Raw genomic sequence first — 25,517 nt, 5'->3', positions numbered from 1 at the left:
AAAAGGCTGTCCAGTGGATCCCAGTGAACAATTTAACAGCTGATTAATATATCAAGAAAGTGAATTTGAGTTAAGCCATTTCCTTATGATTTTACATGTGATCTCCTTATCTATATGAAACGACCCCCACTTTTGAGGTCTAAGAAAGAGATTAATAATATTGATGTTTCTGTTGTGGAAAACTTTTTGTTTAAAATTTCTTAACTCTGTGTTACCGTCACAAGATGTAAGGCTTGTTAAGATTAATCAATGAATAAATAAATAAATAAATAAATAAAAAATAAAGATGAGCTAACATTTTTTTCTGCTTCACAGAAATAAAGAAGAGGCCCCATAAGACAATACATACTTGCTGAAATCTTTTTCCCATTGGAACAACTTATCTTTAACTGTACAGTCATGATTCTGTTCCGCCATACCTGTTACTGTCTACCCTTATCCCTTACCAACCCTGAACAAATCTGCACCATAGGTTAATCTGGTCAAAACAATCAGGACTGCCCATAACACCAGTCCTCTCTCCTTCCCCATCAAAAAGATTTCTATTTCTACCCTCACCCTGCAAACTCTCCCCCGGAGAACAAATAACTGTATCTCTATGATAAAAAGCAAATGTGTGAGTAGATAGAATGTCCACCAATTCCCAACACATTTCCGAGTTTCACCCTTATGGCTTCTTCAGGGAATATGGACAGGTGCAAAACCGCCTCTGATCCAAAATGGCTACCATTTGGTGGTGGTGAAGGTCATGATTGTTTTCTGGGCACAACAAACACTTTATTAGAATATAATTGTTTATTTATATTGGCGAATAGTTATGGTATGTAAAAGAAGATTTTTATTTATAGCAACCTGAATATTAAAAAACTAGTAAAAAAGGCCCGTTTCTGACAGAAATGAAACGGGCGCTAGCAAGGTTTTCCTCTGAGTGTGTATGTTTGAGAGAGTGTGTGTGAGAGTGACTGTGTGTGAGAGAGAGAGAGAGTGAATGAATGTGTGTGTGTGACAGAGACAGAGTGAGTGTGGGTGTGAGTGTGTCTGTGAGAGAGTGTGTGTGAGAGAATGAGAGTGTGTGTGAGTGCGTATGTGAGCCAGAGCGAGTGTGTTTTACACAGATACAGTGTGTGTGAGAGAGAGTGTTTGTGTGAGACGGATAGTGTGACAGAGTATGTGTGCGATACACAGGCTGTCTGTGAGAGGGAGAGTGTAGGAGATCGAGAGAGTGTTTGAGAGTGACTGTGTCTCACATACAGTGTGAGATATAGTGTGTGGTAGACAGTGTATGAAAGTGAGAGAGACACTGTGTGTGTGGCAGAGATACCTCCCCCCTCCCTCTGTGTGGTCGCAGAACCCCTCCCCATCCCTGTTTCCCCTTCCCTCCTCCTCTCAACTTCTGCAGTTCCTCCAGGGACAAAGAACCCGATTTAGGAAAGAAGAGTGTCTAGATGACCATTAAAAAAAAATTATTAATTCATGTAAACTTGTTGTAGACAACGGAATAGGCAGTTTGGAGCAATCTTTGTGTTTACTAATCTGCTCTTTTGTTTGTTTGGATGTGAGCAGTAAGTGCTGCAGGCACTAAGTAGGATGAGCAAGCAGAAGTAAGCATCCTAAGAAGAGACATGGGAAGGGAGAGAGGAAGGAAAAGACAGATGGGAAGAGACACTAAGGGGAAAAGAGAGAAAAGGGGGCAAATACAGGGAAGGATAACAGCTGCAGGATTAACTGATTAACGGGGAGATACAATGTGGCAAGTTTTGAAGGAAAAAAATCGGCAGACAGGTGGCTCAGTTTCTTTCTTCGGCAGAGCTGACTGAAGAGAAGGCAGACACGAAGGAGCTTTTTTTTCTGTGAGATCCGTGATTGTTTGTCTCCGGGGACATCCATGCTTGGCATAGTCAGAGGAAGCCTGCAGTTTGACAGCGCGATCAGTGAAAATTTCCTTTTTATATGCTAACGGCTGGGCTGTCAGGGACTTGAGAATATAATTTCGTAGGGGCAGCGCAGGCAGCCATCGGCTGTCAGCTGTGCATCCGCTCCTCCTCTCAGCTCTCACATCAGCTGCCCCTGGAGTAGAACCCCGGAGAAGTGCATGCGAGAGGTGAGAGGAGGAGCGGATGCAGAGCTGACAGCTGATGGCTGCCTGCGGTGTTCCGTTGTGTGTTTGAAAGCATTTTTGCCTGTTTAAGTTGGCGACCTCGGGGGGGGGGGAGCGCTATTTGTGTTATCATTACCCGCCCTCGACGTCATGACGTTTAGACGCGAGGGCGGGGCGGGCGAGCGATGCTATTCATTGAGTGTAATTGCTCCGCCCTCGACGTCATGACGTTTTGACGTGAGGGCGGGGCAGACACTCATGGGGAAAAATTCCGATCTCTGCCACCTCAAAATGGAAGTTGCAGCTTCATTTAGAACGTTGGGGTTGCGAATTATGTGCGGAAGGGGTGTGGCTGAGAGCGGGTCTATGAGTGACAGTGAGTGGTGCATGAGTGACAGTGAGTGATGCTGACAGCTTAGCCTCAGGGCTTCAGTGTTTCCCTGCCACAGAGTGAGCTTCAGAATGTTGGAGGTGAGAATTATTTATATAGATATGAATGATCCTATATGCACCTGCAGGAAATAAATAGAGCAAACTTCTTTTAAGAGTCTACCTTGGCCCGTTTATTAATCTTTTTCATGCAAGTTGATAGCTGCTTATGCTCATTGCTATTTTTCACAACAGCCCTTTGGTCTTCTTTCAACACTCTTAATATGTTGGCCAACAGTCAACACTTTCTTAAAATGTTGACCAACAGTAGATTCTTCCAGAAACAGAGTTCTCTACCAGGGGAAATAGTGAACAACTGTACATGCTCTGTATTTAGCCTAGAAGCCAGGGTGACAAGGAAAGACAGATTCACCAATGTCCTCAAATAACCCATGATAATGGGAAAAAGTAGAAAGTAACAAAACTGAGAATTTCAATGCTTTTAATTTATTGAAGTAAAAGTACACAAGAGAGCAAAATACAAGGAAATGTCCAGTTTGTGTGCCAGCCAAAGTAGAAGATGATCTGTTGCCCTGAGAGAGGATTCAGACATCTGGAATCACCATTGCACGGATTACTCTACATGGTAATGAGACTCAGGCTGGTATTCCCTAGGACAGAAAATAAGAACAATCATTATTTAGCTCTCAAATTTGAAAGGCTCTTAAGCTGCAAACAAGACCAAACTGAAGGAGAAATTCCACTCAAGAGATCTGGACTGATACAAGACTTCTGCAGTGATGAGAAGAACATGTTTCAACTACTATACACTGATAGAAATGCAGTCTTTGAAGATTCCTCCACCTATTTGCAGGTAATGGAGCTGTCTGTATGATTTTACTTGCACATAGGTCTGAGTTTTCAAAAGTATGTGCATACTTTAGCCTCAAATAACCTGTGAGCGCAAACAGCAGGTAAAAATGTGGGCAAAACAATTACTTAACACAGAACCCTCTGCAGTCAAAGCAATTTAAGCGGACAGAAGTTTCTGTCTGCATAAATCGTGCTCAGTGGGCAGTACCACTGAATATTGGCACTAACACGCCATAGTGCAAGTGGACAGGTCAGGGGTGGTGCAGGGGGCGAGTCACATAGGAGCCAGGAGTACAAAAGCAAAACTAGAACTTATATATATCCACTATTCCATTAAGGATATATAACATAGCAATCATGTTACAATATAGTCAGCATAATAAAGTGGTAGGTGATATTAACATTCCAACATCTCGTTACCAGTATCTCAAGCCCTCTGATAAATTCTCTGAGCGCTTCCAGATCAGAAAATCGTAGCATTTTATTGTGATAAGCAACCTTCATGGTAGTAAGATAAAGCAGCCCATATTACACTCCTATTTCTGTAAGATGGGGCTGAATGGCTATATTGTGTTCTTAGCAAAGTCTAGTGTAATGATTGTTTTAGTTCCATTCCATCTACGATCAGCCTTAGCCTTTGACTTCATCAGAATTTCAAAAGCTTGGTTATAGCCCAAAACTTTCAAGATAAAAGCCTGGGACCTGCTGGCATTAATGCATTCAGGGACCCTGTGGACACACCACTTCAAACGAATGCTTAAATTTCAACTCTAGCAGCTTTGGGAGGAAATTATCTATGAATGATATCAGTTGCTGTCCTTCAGTTCCTTCCAGAATATCCAGGATTCTAATATCACTCATCCTGCTCCAGTTATTCGCATCCTCGAAATGCTTCTGCAGGTCCGCTGTGACTCTGTAATCCTTATGGGTTTGGCTTCCTTCATCTTCAACTGCACTGAGCCTTTGTTCCAACTGCGACATTCGCTCACTGTAGAACCTAAGCTGTATCATCAGTTTAGCCAATTCCAATGGTAGAGCAGTAATTTCAATATGCTTTCTGAATCACAGTTTTTGTTGCATTGAGCTCTGCCATAGCCAGTTCCAACAATTCCTGGGCATCACATTGTCCTGCCCATCTTCAATGCATTGGGGGATCTTGCTTTGATTGTTTCACTCTGCTTACGGTCACAAATGCAGCGTCAATCTTATTCCACTTGGGTCCTGACATCTTTAAAAGTAAAAAAGATATCCATACAAAAATTATAGTAGTGGTGTAATGTTCTTTTAAGGGAGGAAAAGCCTCAAATGATGATGGGATACTCCTTTGTTGATCTTTCATACAACCTAAGGGAGTTCCATCCATTCATCATAGGCTGAAAAACCTCCTTGGTATTTAAACTTGTGGTTTGGGGATCTTATGTTTAAATACTAAGGAGGTTTTTCAGCCTATGATGAATGGATGGAACTTCCTTAGGTTGTATGAAAGATCAACAAAGGAGTATCCCATCATCATTTGAGGCTTTTCCTCCCTTAAAAGAACATTACACCACTACTATAATTTTTGTAAAACAGGAAAACAAAAAGCGAAGAGGGGAATCCTCACGTGCAGCAAAAGCAATGGACACAAAAAGTAAGGACGAGTTGGAGAGGAAATCAGGAAGTCTTTATTAATGGCTAAAAAATGACCCGACACAGCCGTGTTTCGGCATCAGAGCCTGCATCAGGGGTCAAATAAATCTCTTGTTTTGTCGCTGAAGGGTAAACCTAGAGAAATGTGGCTATGTGGCTTCCTTAACTTTGAAGAACGAAGAACTCAAGTGTAAGACACCGTGGCGGCAATACTTGTCAATGACGTCATTGAGAAGTATTGCCGCCAAATCACCAATAGCACTGCTAAAATTTACAGAATTTGTCATGGGAGAAGGGATGAATTTTCACTCCGAGGAGAGTACTACCGGTTCAGGTGTCATTCTTGGTGTGTCTCCAGGCTCCACCCTTGCTGTCCTAATTTTAGATGCTTTACTTAACTGGTTAGAGGTGTGAATATCGCTGCTAACTTTGCAAGTACCAGCTCCTCCCAGACTCCCCTAAGTTCCGCTCACAGACCACCCTGGCACTAGTAAGTCAGTGGTTAGTGGTAGCATAGTAGATGACAGCAGATAAAGCTCTGTACGGTGCAACCAGTCTGCCCAACAAGATAAACTCATAGCACAAGATATGATGTGATCCTACATATGTATACTTGATCTTGATTTGTTCTTGCCATTTTCAGAGCACAGACCTTGCTTTTGCCAATTACTGGAGTTGCCATCTGATCGCCACTGTTTGTTTGGTTCCATTCTTTCCGTACAGGATTCCTTTGTGTTTATCCTATGCATTTTTAAATTCTGTTACTATTTTCATCTTGGGAGGGCGTTCCAGGTATCTACCACCCTCTCTATGAAAAATCACTGACTGCTTAAATGCTGCACAGAATCACTGGTTTGGTTGACCACATATGATTTAACCAGGCAGAAGCCTGGACAAATTGTTTTGAATATCAGGCAGTAAGTTTTACATATGAACTAAATGTATGCTTATTATTATTAATTTATGGTTAGATTTGCAAAGTGATCCTGGCTATTTAAATTGCTTGTCCAGGGCAAAGAAGGGATAGTCAGTGACAACTAGACAATTTCACTCAATATTCCTACTAACTGGCGAGCTTAGGGGTGGAGGATAGCTGGTGGTCATGGCAGCCATTTTGCTGAGTCAGCTGCTAAGGGCAGTAGTGAGTGGGGTTTGCCCTGCTAGACCACCAAAAATATTATGTACACGGGGGGGGGGGGGGGGGGATTGGGAGAGAAATTCTATTTTTACCAGTGGGAGGGGGATTGGAAAGGGAAGCAGTTTTGATGGGTGAAGGGGGAACAGAATGGGGACATTCCAATGGGAAGGGAAGGGGGATTGGAGGGGTTCAGGATCCCCTTGAATCTTATGTGGATCCTGGCATATACAGTGGGGGAAATAAGTATTTGATCCCTTGCTGATTTTGTAAGTTTGCCCACTGACAAAGACATGAGCAGCCCATAATTGAAGGGTAGGTTATTGGTAACAGTGAGAGATAGCACATCACAAATTAAATCCGGAAAATCACATTGTGGAAAGTATATGAATTTATTTGCATTCTGCAGAGGGAAATAAGTATTTGATCCCCCACCAACCAGTAAGAGATCTGGCCCCTACAGACCAGGTAGATGCTCCAAATCAACTCGTTACCTGCATGACAGACAGCTGTCGGCAATGGTCACCTGTATGAAAGACACCTGTCCACAGACTCAGTGAATCAGTCAGACTCTAACCTCTACAAAATGGCCAAGAGCAAGGAGCTGTCTAAGGATGTCAGGGACAAGATCATACACCTGCACAAGGCTGGAATGGGCTACAAAACCATCAGTAAGACGCTGGGCGAGAAGGAGACAACTGTTGGTGCCATAGTAAGAAAATGGAAGAAGTACAAAATGACTGTCAATCGACAAAGATCTGGGGCTCCACGCAAAATCTCACCTCGTGGGGTATCCTTGATCATGAGGAAGGTTAGAAATCAGCCTACAACTACAAGGGGGGAACTTGTCAATGATCTCAAGGCAGCTGGGACCACTGTCACCACGAAAACCATTGGTAACACATTACGACATAACGGATTGCAATCCTGCAGTGCCCGCAAGGTCCCCCTGCTCCGGAAGGCACATGTGATGGCCCGTCTGAAGTTTGCCAGTGAACACCTGGATGATGCCGAGAGTGATTGGGAGAAGGTGCTGTGGTCAGATGAGACAAAAATTGAGCTCTTTGGCATGAACTCAACTCGCCGTGTTTGGAGGAAGAGAAATGCTGCCTATGACCCAAAGAACACCGTCCCCACTGTCAAGCATGGAGGTGGAAATGTTATGTTTTGGGGGTGTTTCTCTGCTAAGGGCACAGGACTACTTCACCGCATCAATGGGAGAATGGATGGGGCCATGTACCGTACAATTCTGAGTGACAACCTCCTTCCCTCCGCCAGGGCCTTAAAAATGGGTCGTGGCTGGGTCTTCCAGCACGACAATGACCCAAAACATACAGCCAAGGCAACAAAGGAGTGGCTCAGGAAGAAGCACATTAGGGTCATGGAGTGGCCTAGCCAGTCACCAGACCTTAATCCCATTGAAAACTTATGGAGGGAGCTGAAGATGCGAGTTGCCAAGCGACAGCCCAGAACTCTTAATGATTTAGAGATGATCTGCAAAGAGGAGTGGACCAAAATTCCTCCTGACATGTGTGCAAACCTCATCATCAACTACAGAAGACGTCTGACCGCTGTGCTTGCCAACAAGGGTTTTGCCACCAAGTATTAGGTCTTGTTTGCCAGAGGGATTAAATACTTATTTCCCTCTGCAGAATGCAAATAAATTCATATACTTTCCACAATGTGATTTTCCGGATTTAATTTGTGATGTGCTATCTCTCACTGTTACCAATAACCTACCCTTCAATTATGGGCTGCTCATGTCTTTGTCAGTGGGCAAACTTACAAAATCAGCAAGGGATCAAATACTTATTTCCCCCACTGTATACTGACTTGCAAAATACTGATCCTGAGTTATCCTAATAATAATGGGTTTACCATCCAAGATTATCTTTAAAAAATCTTTAAACCCAACAATTCTCAAACAAAATCAAACTTATTATTAAATATATTGTAAGTGCTCAGTATACAAGTGACGCCGTGCCTCACGCTGGAGGACGCACCCCTCAGCAACAAACCAGACACTCGTTACCACACATCATAGCACCACCCTACCTGACTGCCCAATTCTGAAAGTTTGTCCAGAAGAAGTCAAAATGATCAAATATGATGTCACTTATCTAGCAAGGCGATATAATCAGGCTGATATGAAATGGTGGCGGGCTGTACTTCACCCAAACAGTGTTTGTCCCAATACTGGCACTGGTGAGTGAAAGAGTGCTATGATCAAACCATTATCTCATGCATATGTCCCAGGGAACAGGACTTGGCCAGCTTTGGATATTGGGATCTAATTTAACCAGGGCCTAAAAAATGCTGCCGCTGTAACTCCTGTCTCCCCTTTAGATGTTTTGATGTTTTTTATTCTGCTACCATACACGTAGAAGAGACCTCACTGCAGCATTATACAAGAGAAATATTTCCTTTTTCCGGACTCTTCAGGTACCGGAGGAACCTCTGCTGCTTGTCAAAACCAGGTCTTTTACTAACTCATGTGTTTCAAAACTTTTCCTCCTACTTTATAAACTTCACCTAATTCGAGTGACTAGGCAGATTCCATATCCTTTACTCTGCCTGAGCGTTTCTTTTTTTCTTTTCTCTTTGCCCTGGTTTCTTTTATTGGATTTCTCTGAATATTTTATCTCTCCCCTCTCCCCCCATCAAATTTTATCAACCTTTACAAAACACAGGCTGGCTGATATTCAGAGCAATTGAAGCTCCTGCCCTTCTCCTGCCCGCTTAGATCACTTTGAGCTGCCCAATCACCAATATTCTGCAGCACTAAACCAGGCACTCCCACTGAACATTGTCTCTGACCGCCCGTGTTGGAAGTGGGCAGATCAGGGGCAGTACAAGGGGTGATACTGGGGAGGAGCTGGCAGCTATGCGGTGCTGGCAATAGCTAACCTGGCCAAGTTAGGACAGCGCAATAGCTGGCCGGGTTAGCCATGCACTGACTATACGATGGGACCCACATAACATTTTTGTTGTTATCTTCCCCCCCCTCTCTAAGCCTTCCTCTATCCACACAGCCTCACCCCAATCCGGCAGCACAAAAGAACAGTGAGTTGCCATAAGAAGTTGTGACAGCCATTTTGCTATGGCTGCCTGAAGGGGCAGGACCGAGTGGGCTTCATTCCTGCCCCCATCGCATCCACTGGACCACTAAGGATAAGAGGTAGGCCTAGGGGTAGAGTGAAATTCCGGGAGGGAGGAGGAGGACTGGTTCGTACTGCTACTGGCTTGGGGGGATGATGTATGGGAGGAGGGGGGCTGGCTCAAGGGGGCCAAAAGGAGACTCAGAGGGAAAATAAAAACATCAAAAAAATTATGCAGGTCCCAGCCGATATTCAGCCGCGACCTGCATAACTGTCTTATGCACCAACTGAATATCGGTCAGGACCTGTATAACTTCCCGCAGCCAGGACCCTTTCAGTTAGCCCTGGATATTCAGTGTCGGCGCCCAGACATGGCCTGGTAGTGAATATCGGGGGCTAATCTAGCTGGTGATGGTCAGTAATTAAAAAAACCGCTGACCACCGCGTGCTGAATAGCAGCCAATATAATTTTGCTTGCTGCTTTGTATATTTTAGGAATTACGTTTTCCAGAAAATCTGTTCCACAATCAAATACTTTGGCTTTGCAAGAATTTGGCAATCCTGATTCAAAAGTAACAAAGGATTGTGAAGAATAATTAAATCATGACTTACCCAGGCTTAGCCAAATGACATTGTTGGCATAGAATATGTTTTGCTGGTAAAGCTGCCTCCACCGTCAATGCTGCCTCCAGTGCTAAAGCTGCTTCCGCCAGAAATGGTACCACCACCACTGAGGGAACCTCCAGAAGTAAAGCTGCCTCTACTACTACTACCTCCACTATGACTGCCTCCAAACATATCAAATGTGCCACCATCACTTGTTCTGTACTCAGTAGTTTCAGTCTTACTAACAACATATTTTCCACTGCCTCCCTGGCCTGTCAAACTTCCACTGTCAACACCACTTTCCCAACTAAAGCTGCCTGTACCACCAGTGCCACCACCAATGCTACCACCAGCACTTCCACTAATACCTGCACTACCACCAGCACTTCCACTAATGCCACCACCAATGCCTCCTCTACCACCAGCACTGCCACTTACACCAATGCCACCACCAATGCCTCCTCTACTACCAGCACCACCACTTACACCAATGTCACCACCAACTCCTCCACCAAAACTACCACCAATTCCTCCACCAGTGCTACTACCAATGCCTCCTCTACCACCAGCACCACCACTTACATCAATGTCACCACCAATTCCTCCACTAATCCCACCACCAATGCCTCCTTTACCACCAGCACCACCACTTACACCAATGCCCCCACCAATTCGTCCACCAATCTCACCACCAATTCCTCCACCAGTGCTACTACCAATGCCTCCTCTACCACCAGCACCACCACTTATACCAATGTCACCACCAATGCCTCCCCAACCACCAGCACCTGCATGCCCACCAATTCCTCCACCAATGTCACCACCAATTCCTCCATCAATGCCACCACCAATGCCTCCTCTACCACCAGCACCACCACTTACACCAATGGCACCACCAATTCCTCCACTAATCCCACCACCAATGCCTCCTCTACCACCAGCACCACCACTTACACCAATGTCACCACCAACTCCTCCACCAAAACTACCACCAATTCCTCCACCAGTGCTACTACCAATGCCTCCTCTACCACCAGCACCACCACTTACACCAATGGCACCACCAATTCCTCCACTAATCCCACCACCAATGCCTCCTCTACCACCAGCACCACCACTTACACCAATGTCACCACCAACTCCTCCACCAAAACTACCACCAATTCCTCCACCAGTGCTACTACCAATGCCTCCTCTACCACCAGCACCACCACTTATACCAATGTCACCACCAATGCCTCCCCAACCACCAGCACCTGCATGCCCACCAATTCCTCCACCAATGTCACCACCAATTCCTCCATCAATGCCACCACCAATGTCTCCTCTACCACCAGCACCACCACTTACATCGATGTCACCACCAATTCCTCCACTAATCCCACCACCAATGCCTCCTTTACCACCAGCACCACCACTTACACCAATGCCCCCACCAATTCGTCCACCAATGTCACCACCAATTCCTCCACCAGTGCTACTACCAATGCCTCCTCTACCACCAGCACCACCACTTATACCAATGTCACCACCAATGCCTCCCCAACCACCAGCACCTGCATGCCCACCAATTCCTCCACCAATGTCACCACCAATTCCTCCATCAATGCCACCACCAATGCCTCCTCTACCACCAGCACCACCACTTACACCAATGTCACCACCAATTCCTCCACCAAAGCTACCACCAATGCCTCCTCTACCACCAGCACCACCACTTACACCAATTCCTCCACCAATGCTACCAACTCCTCCACCAATGCCACCACCAATTCCTCCTCTACTACCAGCACCACCACTTACACCAATGTCACCACCAACTCCTCCACCAATTCTACCACCAATTCCTCCAATGCCTCCTCTACCACCAGCACCACCACTTATACCAATGTCACCACCAACTCCTCCACCAATTCTACCACCAATTCCTCCAATGCCTCCTCTACCACCAGCACCACCACTTATACCAATGTCACCACCAATTCCTCCAGTGCGTCCCCAACCACCAGCACCTGCATGCCCACCAATTCCTCCACCAATGCCACCACCAATGCCTCCTCTACCACCAGCACCACCACTTACACCAATGCCCCCACCAATTCCTCCACCAATGCCACCACCAATGCCTCCTCTACCACCAGCACCACCACTTATACCAATGTCACCACCAATTCCTCCAGTGCGTCCCCAACCACCAGCACCTGCATGCCCACCAATTCCTCCACCAATGCCACCACCAATGCCTCCTCTACCACCAGCACCACCACTTACACCAATGCCCCCACCAATTCCTCCACCAATGCCACCACCAATGCCTCCTCTACCACCAGCACCACCACTTACACCAATGCTACCATCAATGCCTCCCCTACTACCAAAGCCACCTCTGCTTTCAGTCCTGGCACTAGAACCATGGTTGCCAATAAGAAGGTCGAAAGCACTTCCAATAAGTCCTACACCAGTTTTAATAATTCCTCCAAAAAGGCCATGGCCTCCGAGAATGTTTCCAATAATTCCTCCTGAGCTGCCAGCTCCCTATAGGAGAGATGAAAAGGAGAGAATCAATGAGAATCAGAAAAAGGGAAAGCAAAATCCCCATGTCTATAGAAACACTACTGTTGCTTCATCTGCCACCCGTTACAGATTTGCACATGAAGAAACATGAATAACAATCAAAAAAGAACAATGAAACAATATTAGCCAGTAAATGGTACCCAAGAATTTAGACAGTAGAAATATTTTGCCTTGTCATTACTACCATTTCATGATAATTCTGTTGCATTTAGATTAGGTTCAAAAGTTGAAGTCTGTGAGACAGTTTTCCGCTTCTCTATCATATCAGATGGTGGCAATTTGGAATTCTTTGAGGCATATTTTCAAAGCACTTTGGGAGGCTAAGTTCCATAGGTTTCTATGGAACTTTGGGAGGCTAAGTGCTTTGAAAATAAGCCTCTTTACCTACTGTTTTAAGATCTGGTAGAAATTATTTGGAGTTTTGGAAAATATTTTAAAAAATCATCTCTTTTATAAATGTGGTCTGATAATTGTATTTTTTTGCTCAATAGTATTGGTCTTCCTTGATAAGTGGATAGAGCATCTTAATAGCTATTTTGTGCTAGGGTCCACCCTAGGAGTCAGCACCCAAGAAAAAGATATAGGTGCCATCAAGGACAATATGCTGAAATCTTATGCCCACTGTGTGGTGGCAGCCAAAAAAAAGCAAACAGGATGCTAGGAATTATAAGGAAAGGGGACACTTGAGGAAGTAACATGGTACTACTTTTAAAATGAATATGAGGAAATAATTTTTCACACAATGAATAGTTAAGCTCTGGAAATCATTGCCAGATGATATGGTACCAGCAGTTAGTATATCTGGGCTTAGGAAAATGTTGGACAAGTTCCTGGAGGAAAAATCCATAGTCTGCTATTGAGATAGACATGGCTAAAGCCACTGCTTGTTCCTGGGGTCAGTAGCATGAATTTTGCTACTATTGGGGATTCTGTCAGGTACTTGAGACCTGAATTGGCCACTGTTGGAAGCAGGATACTGGGCTAGATGGACCACTGGTCTCTCCCAATATGGCTGTTCTTAGGTAATGCTGTATTCTGCCTAGAATGTATTGATGGAATATAAGAGCAGAATGTAATGAAAGGCACAGTGTGAAGGGCAAAGCACAGGAAGCATGTTCACTATCATAGAGGAGCAGTGAAAGTAACAGTGAGCAGAGTGATGGAGCATGTGAGGTGTGAGCCATAGTGAAGATTTTCACATTGGTCCCAAGACGGGCTGCCACATGCAAGAGCTGAGGGTGAGAGAAGACGATCCGCTCAGGGTTGTGTGATGCTGGATGGGTTGTCCTGGTTAATTCTGGAAACCACTGGGACAGGTCTACGTTACAGAGAGACGGTGGGAAGAGGCAAATGTTATTACCATTTACAATCGCTCCTCTGTGCAAAATAAACAGCAAAACTGAGAAGCTTTCAAACAGGCTCTTAAAATATACTTCACCAAACTCTACAACAAAGTTATTTAATCCATGATTTTAAAATTGATATGCTTTCTGCCTTTGTTTCATTTGTTATGATTTTGTTGTTATCGTCCTGTTGTTTATCTATTTCTCTACTCCTTTCTCTCTGTTCTGTGTCTCCATACACTTCATTTTTCTAGTCTCTCATCTCCCCTTTCCTCCCTTTCTCTCATTATACATCCTCTCTTCTCTTCTTTCATAGCTCCCCCTCTTTGCTCTTTAGTTTTCCCTGTTCCTCTCCCTTCCAGTCCTTTCTTTCTCCATTAGGAGGCTTCCATTTCTTCCCTCTGCCTGTCACCCCCCCCCCCCCCCCCCCCCCCGATTTTTTTTCTCTTCTGGGCAACCCATTTTTCTTAAATTCCTCCCTCACCTCCATAGTCAGAAGTGGAAACATAGCGGTAGGGAACAGACACGCTCTGCCCCATGGCAGTGCCAGATCCTCTCCCTATGCAGTCACTATTGAGAATGCAAAGCTATAAGTCACTTTTTTCACCATTTCTGTGGTGCTCCAGCTCCCCCTGAAGCACAACTGCTTCTTTTGTAAACTGAAGGAGCAGGTGGAGAAAGCTGCCCAGAAGAGTGAGTTGAGAGAAGAGCAAGAATTTGCACTGTATCTGCTGCTTACATCTGACCCGGTAAAATGTTCTGGGTGAGGCAGCGGATAATTAACCAGTCTCACATCAGAGAGGCAGAGGGGTGAGCAGAAAACTTGTGAACCTCTCACAAGATCCACGAGACCTGGCGTGACTGGATGAAGTGGATCAGCACTTTCTATCTTAATGTGACTAGTTAGGAAAAGTGATACTAGAAAGATATATTATATTTTATGTAAGGACAGGAAATACCATGGGTGATCAGCTGTAGATGAAGACAATTAAATGAAAGATGTGGAGGGGCATAATTGAACGGGGCACCCAAGTTTTCCTGAGGACGTCCTCGCAGGACGTCACGGCGAAGAAACCCGTATTATCGAAACAAGATGGGTGTCCATCTTTCGTTTCGATAATACGGTCGGGGACACCCAAATCTTGACATTTAGGTCGACCTTAGAGATTGTCGTCCTTAGAGATGGTTGACCCCGGTTTTCGGTGATAATGGAAACCGAGGATGCCCATCTCAGAAACGACCAAATGCAAGCCCTTTGGTCGTGGTAGGAGCCAGCACTGGTCCCCCTGACATGCCAGGACACCAACCGGGCACCCTAGGGGGCAGAGCAGTGGACTTCAGAAATTGCTCCTAGGTGCATAGCTCCCATACCTTGGGTGCTAAGCCTCCCCCCAAAACCCACTCCCCACGACTGTACACCACTACCATAGACCTAAGGGGTGAAGGGGGGCACCTAGATGTGGGTACAGTGGGATTCTGGTGGGTTTTGGAGGGCTCAACATTTACCACCACAAGTATAACAGGTGGGGGGGGGGGGATGGGCCTGGGTCTGCCTGCTTGAAGTGCATTGCAGCCACTAAAACTGCTCCAGGGACCTGCATACTGTTGTCAGGGAGCTGAGTATGACATTTGAGCCTGGCATAGAAGCTGGCAAAAAAATATTTTTAAAAGCTTTTTTTTTTTTTTAGGGTGGGAGGGGGTTAGTGACCACTGGGGGAGTGAAGCCCTTTAAATCTAGACTGAAAGCCCACCTCTTTAACATTGCTTTTGACTAGTAACCACTTGTAACCACTCGCCTCCACCTACCCTCCTCTCTTCCTTCCCGTTCACATTAATTGATTTGATTTGCTTACTTTATTTATTTTTTGTCTATTAGATTGTAATCTCTTTGAGCAGGGACTGTCTTTCTTCTATGTTTGTGCAGCGCTGCGTACGCCTTGTAGCGCTATAGAAATGCTAAGTAGTAATAGTAGTATTAGTAGTAGGAGTAAGGGGAGGTCATCCCCGATTCCCTCCGGTGGTCATCTGGTCAGTTCGGGCACCTTTTTGAGGCTTGGTCACAAGAAAAAATGGACCAAGTAAAGTCGGCCAAGTGCTCATCAGGGATGCCCTTCTTTTTTCCATTATCAGCCAAGGACGCCCATGTGTTAAGCATGCCCCAGTTCCACCTTTGCTATGCTTCTGACACGCTCCCGGGAACTTTGGCCGTCCCCGTGACAGAAAGCAGTTGGGGACGCCCAAAATCGGCTTTCGATTATACCGATTTGGGCAACCCTGGGAGAAGGAAGTCCATCTCCCGCTTTGTGTCGAAAGACGGGCGCCCTTCTCTTTCCAAAATAAGCCTGATAATATAATTAATTACAGTAGGTGACACTTCTAGTCACGCATTTGCATGTGTCTGTGGAGAAGCTGATATCTAGCTCCTGTGTCTCCTGTATTTCTTTAGATAACATAAGAGCATTTGGGTTTTGCTCTTAAGGGAACTACACTTTTCTCTCTGGGGCAGAAAAGTATCTGCTACCCTTTGCCACTGGAAAGTGAAAAGAGGAAGATAAAACCCATATAGGAAGATTTCCAGTGAATTCTGCCTTGTGAAAGAGTAACTAATTTAATCTCACTTAGAGGCCAATGCATAAAGCTACTACTTGGGTTTCTGCCAGGTACTTGTGACCTGGATTGGCCACTGTTAGAATGAGGATCCTGGGCTACATGGACCATTGGTCTGACCCAGTATGGATAGTCTTATGTTTATGTTCTTATGTTCTATGGGATTCAGTATGGAATGTTGCTACTCTTTGAGATTCTGCAGAGAATCTTGTTACTCTTTAGGATTCCAGAATCTTGCTATTCTTTGGGCTTCTACATGGAATGTTGCTACTCTTTGAGATTCTGCACAGAATCTTGTTACTCTTTAGGATTCTAGAATCTTACTATTGGAGTTGTACATGCAATGTTGCCACAATTTGGGTTTCTGCCAGGTACTTGTGACCTGGCTTGGCCACTGTTTGGAAAATAGGATACTGGACTGGATGGACCATTGGTCTGACCCAGTATTATTCTTATGTTCTTATGTACCATGGGCCTGGGCCTAGCCCTATGATTACTGCGGGTTGTATGTGCTGAGCAATGCAGAGAAGAATCGAGCACAGGTGTTAATGCACACGGAATACATGGTTGTATATTGTGTTCAAATGAAGGCTAATTAAGGTCATTGCAGAGAGGTACAAGGGGTTTTTGTGAGATTTTTTTCACCAGGTCTGGGGCTGTGTACATGGATATGCAGAGAGGATTTCAAACTCGTTTTTGAGATTTAACTGCTGGCTTTGACTTGCTTTGCACCTAGTAGGAAGCCCCTTCAAGTCTGAAAGGAAGACGAAAGAGGTAACAGACATGTGCGCATGTCCGAACAAAACCAAAAGTGAAAGCAGACATCAGCGCCTGTTCTCCGCCTCAATATGAGCCTCGCAAAAATTTAATATGTAAGCATTTTTGTGGGGCTCATATTTAAGGTGCCGGAGATCAGGCACTGATGTGTGTTTGTTTATTAGGATTAATTTACCGCCTTTTTGAAGAAAGTCACCTAAGGCAGTGCATGGCAAAAATAAGTCAAACATAGGCAACAGATATTTACACCAATAAAAAAAATTCAAATAACAGTACATAGAACAGATGTCTGCTCTCACTTTAAATTTTTGTTTGAACTTATGCACAAAAGTTGCAGTTCCTTTTCCGCTATGTAGGCAGAGAAAGGGCTAGGACTGCTTCATCACTGGCATAAAACCTCCTGGTATCAAAACAATTGTCTTTTAGTAATAATGATGATGAACAACAGAATCGGGAACTTAAACCTCATACCCCGTGCTAAATCATTCAGTACATTTTCACGGAAGTACTTATCTTAAGTCTGGGGTCTTTATTGATGTTCATCTAAGATAAGTCAGACCGTGGATAACGGTGGCCTCCATTTACGCCACTACTGCATCAGAACCACTGGTTGATTTTCTGCCAAAAACCAGTCATGGTCAGAAAACAATAATACTTAAAAGACAGCTTACTGAGTAAGATGCTTACAGTCCATTCAGTGCATCGACGGATCACGAAAGACGGAAGCAAAATCAAACATCTTAAGACCCACCATGTTTGATTTTGCTTCCGTCTTTCGTGATCCGTCGATGCACTGAATGGACTGTAAGCATCTTACTCAGTAAGCTGTCTTTTAAGTATTATTGTTTTCTGACCATGACTGGTTTTTGGCAGAAAATCGACCAGTGGTTCTGATGCAGTAGTGGCATAAACGGAGGCCACCGTTAACCACGGTCTGACTTCTCTTAAATGAACATCAATAAAGACCCCAGACTTAAGATAAGTACCTCCATGAAAATGTACTGAATGATTTAGCATGGGGTATGAGGTTTAAGTTTCCGATTCTGTTGTTCATCATCATTATTACTAAAAGACAATTGTTTTGATACCAGGAGGTTTTATGCCAGTGATGAAGCAGTCCTAGCCCTTTCTCTGCCTACATAGCAGAAAAAGTGCTTCTTGAGGCTTTTTCCTCCAAAAATAAATCTATTTTTGTGTAGTGGGCTTACATGACTTGTCTCTTTGGTTTATACTAAGAAGTTATCCTTGCAGTAGAGACTTGTACCCTAAGTTATATTATAGTTCATCTCTACAAAAGTTGCAGTTGCCATGAAACCTTTGTGTGTATGTGTCCAGCAAACTCTGCCTCCATTGGACACAAGCTTTCCACACAGAAAATGTATGTGCTGTTAGCTTTCTGCAAGTTACAGTATTACGTTTGCGGTAGAAGCCACGTGCTCAGACATCCATGCACAGCTCTACCATGAGCCTATCTGCATCTGCATCTGCCTCTGCCACTAGGCCTGGCTTCTGGAGAAGGTGTGGAAGGGAGACCATCTCAGTATCACTGGCATAAAAGGAACCATTTTACTAAGCTGTGCTAAAAAGTGGCCCTGCACTATTTATAGCCCGTGGCTTTCCCACGTGCTGAAGCCACTTTTAGCGTGGCTGCAATTTCTTTTTTTCCATTAATGGCCATGCACTAATTTCTCTAATTGGTCAGCACATGCCAATGCCATGCACTAGCTGATTAGCATAGGGAATGCCCTACTCTTAAAGTAAAATCTATTTTTTAGTGTGTGGGAAGCATGTGCCAGTTCCATAACTATTGCAGGATGCCTGAACGCATCCTGCAGTTGTGCTTTTTGAATCTGTGGTAAGCATGCGCTACTGCTTACCACAGCTTAGTAAAAGGACCCCAAAGAGAGGCAACGCTGCAAGCCAAGGCCTTGAATGTGACCAACAGAGACATAGTGAAGGTTTGGGAAGAAAAAATGGAAACGATTGAAATTACACAGTACAAAACATCCCACATGATTGAATACTATTTTAAAAGATGTATTTACCATCATGTCACCTATTATTCCAAGAGAGGCTGTGAAGTCAAGGCCACTATATTCAAAAATGTCAACCTAGGAAGAGTGAGAGAGAAGCAGAATGAGGCAGATGTTCTGTGATATCATTAACATATCATTTGGAACAGCACTGAACTGATCTATGAGGTTGAGCAGGCTGTGGCTATGTTCTGATTGGTCACTTGTACTCAAAATAACATAGTAGATGATGGCAGAGAAAGACCTGTATTGTCCATTCAGTCTGCCCAAGAAGATAAACTCATATGTGCTACTTTATATGTATATCTGACCTTGATTTATATCTGTCATTTTCAGGGCACAGACTGTAGAAGTCTGCCCAGCACTAGCCCTGCCTCCCAACCACTGGTGCTACCACCCAATCTCTGCTAAGCTTCTGAGGATCCATTCCTTCCAAACAGGATTCCTTTATGTTTATCCCACACATTTTTGAATTCTGTTACCGTTTTCATGATGTTGAAGAGACTTATGTGTTGCTATCTTGTTGGACAGACTGGATGGACCATGCAGGTCTTTATCTGCTGTCATCTACACTATTACCATACTGTTGTGCTGGTACCTGCATGGATGTGCGGGAGGTTATTATAGAAGAGGATTCTTAGGTGAAAAGCCCAAAAGGAACCTATTTTACAGAAGCAACATAGCTGCCTATGTCCATTATACAGTAGGTCATCCAAACCAGCCCAAGTGGTCTGCAAATGCCCACCTGCTCAAATTATGATGGAACTTAGTTCTTGCATTCTACACCTGTACCTGCATATTTCGTGCACACATCACTGCAGTTCCACCTCTGCTCCTGGGAATGCCTATGCCTGCTAATCATTCAGTGCACATTTTACATCTGCCCTCAATAAAAGGCCTTTTCTGTGCAAAATGTTTTTATACATGGAAAAAAAGCAGCTTTATAAAATGATCTGCTTACTGTGGCTTCTATAGGGTTTGAATTTATCGAAGACATCCCTAAGTCTGAGATGAATAAAATGGGCATTCCAGGGATAACTGTTTCATTCTTTGCATTGAGCTCATGTCCAGGGTTTGGGTTTGAGTGAGATTGGGGTGACCACTAGGAGAACTGTACCTATCTGAAGAGCCCATGTGGTTAAGGGACAGAGCCTGTTCACCTATAGAGAGTGATACATCTACAGTGAGCATGGTTCACTGCTTGATTTGCCCAACCCTACATTTAAGAATGCAGGAGTAGCTTAACGGTCAGAGCAAAGGCTGACACCCAGGGAAACCCAGTTCAAATCCTATTGCTGCTTCTTGTGATCTTGGGCAAGTCACTAAACCCTCCATTGCCTCTTGTCCAAATAGACTGTAAGCCCTCTGTGGACAGGGAAATAGCTAGTATACCTAGTATAAATAGCTAGTGTGACCTCAATCCAAATGAATAAATAAGAATGCTTGTAACTAGGGGTAAGGTTAGAACACCCCCAGCAGCTACCAGTTGCATTACAATCTGATCTCACTTTTGTGATTAGAGTAAACATAGTCCAGAGGGAAAATATAATTAGTGCATTATAGGCCTCTGCATTACATCTGAGGATGCAGGCTGAGAACTGACTCAGATAAACCCTGTTATAAAGGTGTCTTCTCCTTTTTCCATCTCTTCTGTTCCAGCCTTGCATAGACTTTCCACCCTTCAGGTGCAGCTGGAAAGGGCAACAAGACACAAGGTCTCTAGCCAGTGGTTCGCTTGAAGGGTTTTATTCCATAACACCTTTTCTATAGGAAGAGAAGATGGAAAAGCGCATTTGGAATAAACCACTAAGTTGGCAGAACTAGCAGGAGTCTGATCGGATCTCATTTTTACCCAATAATGTTTCCTTATGATGCCATTAATTGAACTGAGCTCCAGCAGCAAATTGTGACTCTGGGCAAATCACTTAACCTTCCATTGCACCAGGTACAAAATAAATACAAGTATATAATATATAAACTGCTTTACATATTATATATCAACTCCTACCCCATTTCCTTTTCCCTTTCCAGGAGCACTGGAGAGGAACATATAGTAACATAGCAAATGACGACAGATAAAGACCTGTATGGTCCATCTAGTCTGCCCAACTGCAATGGCTCACCAATGGAAATGGCAAAGGCTAGGTACACTTGGAACAGGTGAGCAGGATAATGTTGGGAAAAGGTTGAGAGCTCAGGAAAAAGACATGGGGCAAGAGGAGCTGGTATTAGTTGAAAATGGAAATGTATGTGCTCATCTACCCCAAGGCAGACCTGAAGGGACAGTTTGGGTTTCTTCTGCCATCATTTGCAAAGCTACAATTTAATTAAACTTTTTTTAAGTTCATAGTTAATAAGCTTGGAAAACTTGATCTCATACTTGGTTTTCCAAACTACAGAAAACTGTTCATTCAGCCACTCATTTGTGTAATGGCTGTCTCAATATCTAAAATTAGTGTGATATATGCAGGGCGCTCAGAAAACGCCAGTCCTTGCCTCCTGATTTGGTTACACTCTATTGCTATAATGAATACATTTACATTCCCTGCATAAAACCAATTTCTGCTTGCTTTTTTTTTTCAATTTCACTCATACTGTACAAATGAAGATGTTATGTTACTGTTTCCAACCTAAAAGTGCATTGAGATAGAAGATGGTATTTTGAGGGTGCCTGTTGGTATTTTGTGGTCCACTGTACCCTAGGACCTGAGGCAGTGCCTCTCAGGAGTAACATCCTAAGCACACAGAAATGTGATATTTTGGATGTGAACTAGTTTTCCCTGTTGTCTTTCCTCAATGATATCTACTTTTGTATATAAATCTCTGGGATCTATTGGGAGAATGTCACGGCATAGGCACAGCTGTTTAAACCAATGCTTGAGGACTGTATTTCATGAGTATTTCTTCCGAGACAGAATCAGTCTGAGATACCCAGCCCAGGAACTGTAGAGAAAAGGAGAAGAAGAAGGACCAGTCTTTGAGCATGTGGCCCAGGAGAGTCCAGAAAGAGGTGTGCCCCACTACAGAATGATTTTCCCACCAGAATTTGAAAAGGACTTTAGGTTATTGCACATTGATTTTCTTTTGAGTCTCTTTTCTTTTAAATTTGGAAATTTCATCAATATAATGGTAATCTATTTTACCGACAAGCACACATCTGATTGGAAATTTGTATATGAGTGAACTGGACTTTTCAGTAATCTTTGATGATCAGTCAGACAGACCATTGTTGTAAATGTCAGAAAATTATATCTTGAAAGCTGGTGTTCGCTAGAGTTCAGAAGTACAAAGGGAGGCAGTATAGAAAGAGATTAGGCTGACGTGTTTTTGATTCTTATAATAGATATATCAAAACCATAATTGTAACAAGGGACTTTCTTTACCAGCACACTTTCAAATCCTTGCATGAGGCTTCCAGCCAGGTCCTTGAGATTCAATTGCGAAACCACATGGCTAAATTGTGCATCATCTTTAGCCTGAAAGAGAAAATATAGCGTCCTTCTGCAAAGACCACAAAGAAGAAACAAAAAATATATATATATTGTGACAGAACAGTGTGTTTTTAAACCTGTAAAAATACCTTTATTAAACCATGAAGTGCATTTCTCTAGTTTGGCCAGCAGGTGATGCATGTTTTATGTTAAAGTTGTTATAGAAAAGTGAATGCCCTCTTTAATTTTCAGAGTGAAGAAGTGAATCTACAGTACTGTGAGCAGTATACTTTTAAAACTTGTTGACTGGGAACTGATTGGCCTGGATTTTGAAATTACCCAGCAGTTGCTGGCTGCTGTTTCAGTTTCAACCCAGGAGAATAGAGAGAGAGAGAGAGAGCGAGAGCTCTTTGCTGAAACCCTATAAAAAAACAGTTATATTTGATAACTGGTTAACAGCTATATTTGTCCTGATCTCTCCAGGTACTTTTTAGGAAGTAACCAAATGTTTAGTTAGTGTTATAATTAATCAATATTTCAGTTACCTGTTATTGTATTTTTTTTTTTTGTTCATTGTTTGTGTGACAATAAACGTGTTTGATTTGTTGACTCTGCCTGTCTGGACTGATGAAGAATCCTGGTGGTTTGTGTATTGGGTCTGTGAGTGCTTTCTGGGAACTGTGGGGCCACTGGGAGTGTGGCCTCATTAACCTAGAAATCACAGAGAGTGGGAGACTCACCCAGAGGCGATTGTGGCCCAGTCAGTGGGAGGAGGGTGCTAGTGTAGAGCACAAGCAGCAGGTGCAAGTTGGCCTGAGCTGTTCTGGGAAAAGACCCTCTAAGTGGTCACGGGGTAACCCCAGGTGGGTGGCTAGGCGTTTTGTTACATATATGAACTGCCAGGCTAACTCAGACCTACAGTCCATACACTCAGCATCCTGTCTCTGACAGTTTGTTATTTCTTTTCTTTTATTTATTTAAAGGCAGCTTTTCAGCACAAAAGTGACAGTGAACAAATAATCTTAGAGGGGACTCTGGTGAAGGAAGATAAAGTTACTGGAACATGGGAAGGGGTTTGATAATGAGAGGAAAATTTGGTGCTATAAAATGAATGGCCAAAAAGGTGCTAACCATAGAAACAGAGGAGTTTGCCATAAAACCATGCAGAAACAGACCTTCCCCAAAATACTACACATCTTCAGTAAACAACATGAAGCACCTATAATACATTAGCTATGTGGAAAATGCACACCTCTTCTGTTAGCTATTATGATATATTACCATCCGTTGGAGTGGAGGAATAGCCTAATGGTTAGTGCAGTGGCCTGAGAAGCAGGCTCTCCCACAGGAACACATGATTGCAGTTTACATTCTGACACTTTCAAAAGCTTGATATGGTCCTAGTAAGGGATAATCCCTGTGACAGTGGCCAAAGCTTTCACATTTTTCTCGCTATGCTTATATCTGCAAGGTCCCATTTCAATAAGCTTAAGGGTAGTTCAACTTTACAGGAGATAGTCCTTCATTCGTAGCTCACTGCTTGGTTAGGAGGCCTCAGTTTATTGTATGCAAACTTCCCAGTTCCTTAGTGGCCATACATAGAGGGGCATTTTTGATAGAACGTCTAAATCTAAATTTGGACGTTTTACACAAAACATCCAAATTCTGAACAGGAGAGAAGCTCATTTTCGAAAAAGAAAAATGTCTATCTTTTGTTTTCGAAAATACTATGGACGTTTTGTTTTTTGGACGTTTTGTGATTGGGATGGAGTTCTTTGGGGGCCATTTTAGAAAAAAAAGTCCAAGTGCAAAACGTCCAAAATCCAGCCATTGGGATATAGGAGGAGCCAGTATTTTTAGTAGACTGGGCCCCCTGACATCCCAGGATGGCAATAGGGCACCCTAGGGGGCACTGCAGTGGACTTCATAAACTGCTCCCAGGTACACATCTGACCATTGCTCCCTTACCTTGTGTGCTGAGCCCCCCAAAACCCACCCCAAACCCACTTCCTCCAACTGTACACCACTATCATAGCCCTTACAGGTGAAGAGGGCACCTATATGTGGGTACAGTGGGTTTCTGGTGTGTTTTGTAGGGCTCAGTTTTTGCCACAAGTGTAACAGGTAGGGGGAGTTATGGGCCTGGGTCCACCTGTCTGAAGTGCACTGCACCCACCACTGGATTATTCCAGGGACCTGCATGCTGCTATAATGGACCTGAGTATGACATCTGAGGCTGGCATAGAGGCTGGAAAGTAATGTTCTTAATCACAATTTTTGGGGGTGGGAGGGGGTTAGTGACCACTGGGGTACTAAGGGGAGGTCACTCCTGATTCCCTCAAGTGGTCATCTGGGGCACCTTTTTGTGCCTTATTCATAATAAAAACAGGTTTAGCTCAAAACATCTAAGTTTTAGTCCTGGATGTTTTTTTTATTTGTTCCATTATGGCTTAAAATCATCTAAAAAGAGGTTTTGAAAATACTGATTTTGATGTTTTTGTAAGATAAACGTCCAAATGCAGACTTATGTCACTTTTTGGAATTTTTCTCTTTTGAAAATGAGCCCAATAGTCAATTATAGTATTCTTACCTCCCACATGAGCTGTAAATTCTTACGTTCTGAATTGGAGAGATTCTATAAATAATAGCAGAAGACAGTGAGTGTAGGGAGGAAAAGACATATTACATGATGTCCTGTCATGCATTGCTGGTTGTATTTGGGGATGTGTCATGCAAGGTGATCTATTGGTGCCTCAAATAAAACATTGCTCTCTCTTCCCATAGCTCTGAAATGTTTCACTGTTGAGAAGGTTCTTCATGCACGATCTGTTTAATTACACTAACACCCAATGCCAGAGCATTTTGGGTTCTGAAGTCCTATGTAATTATCACAGTATAAACTAGGAAATGTCTTATTGTTGTTTACTGCATTGTTATCTCATTG

At 43.7% G+C, this 25,517-nt stretch overlaps 1 protein-coding gene across 6 annotated transcripts in view; it reads right to left on the bottom strand.

Moving 5' to 3' along the window:
- Positions 1 to 2,952: 2,952 nt before the first annotated feature.
- LOC115475336 (glycine-rich cell wall structural protein 1-like) overlaps positions 2,953 to 25,517 on the bottom strand; it is a 33,800-nt gene continuing 11,235 nt past the window's right edge. For 2 of the 6 annotated variants that reach the window (XM_030210963.1, XM_030210965.1), the window contains 6 exons: positions 25,164 to 25,208; positions 22,526 to 22,618; positions 19,155 to 19,220; positions 11,780 to 12,343; positions 9,815 to 11,698; positions 2,953 to 3,138 (listed from right to left, as the gene is read on the bottom strand). In XM_030210963.1, coding sequence (XP_030066823.1) covers positions 9,821 to 11,698; positions 11,780 to 12,343; positions 19,155 to 19,220; positions 22,526 to 22,618; positions 25,164 to 25,208 — 2,646 coding nt within the window. In that variant the 3' untranslated portion in view covers positions 2,953 to 3,138; positions 9,815 to 9,820. Of the gene's footprint in view, positions 3,139 to 9,814; positions 11,707 to 11,779; positions 12,344 to 19,154; positions 19,221 to 22,525; positions 22,619 to 25,163; positions 25,209 to 25,517 lie in introns of all 6 variants that reach the window. The other 4 variants (XM_030210966.1, XM_030210968.1, XM_030210964.1 and 1 more) reach the window with 4 other exon arrangements.

The sequence above is a fragment of the Microcaecilia unicolor genome, chromosome 8 (genome assembly GCF_901765095.1).
Source record: "Microcaecilia unicolor chromosome 8, aMicUni1.1, whole genome shotgun sequence".
Classification (NCBI taxonomy): domain Eukaryota; kingdom Metazoa; phylum Chordata; class Amphibia; order Gymnophiona; family Siphonopidae; genus Microcaecilia; species Microcaecilia unicolor.
The sequence above is the reverse complement of the archived record's forward strand: the minus strand, read 5'-3'. Positions and strand labels throughout refer to the sequence as shown.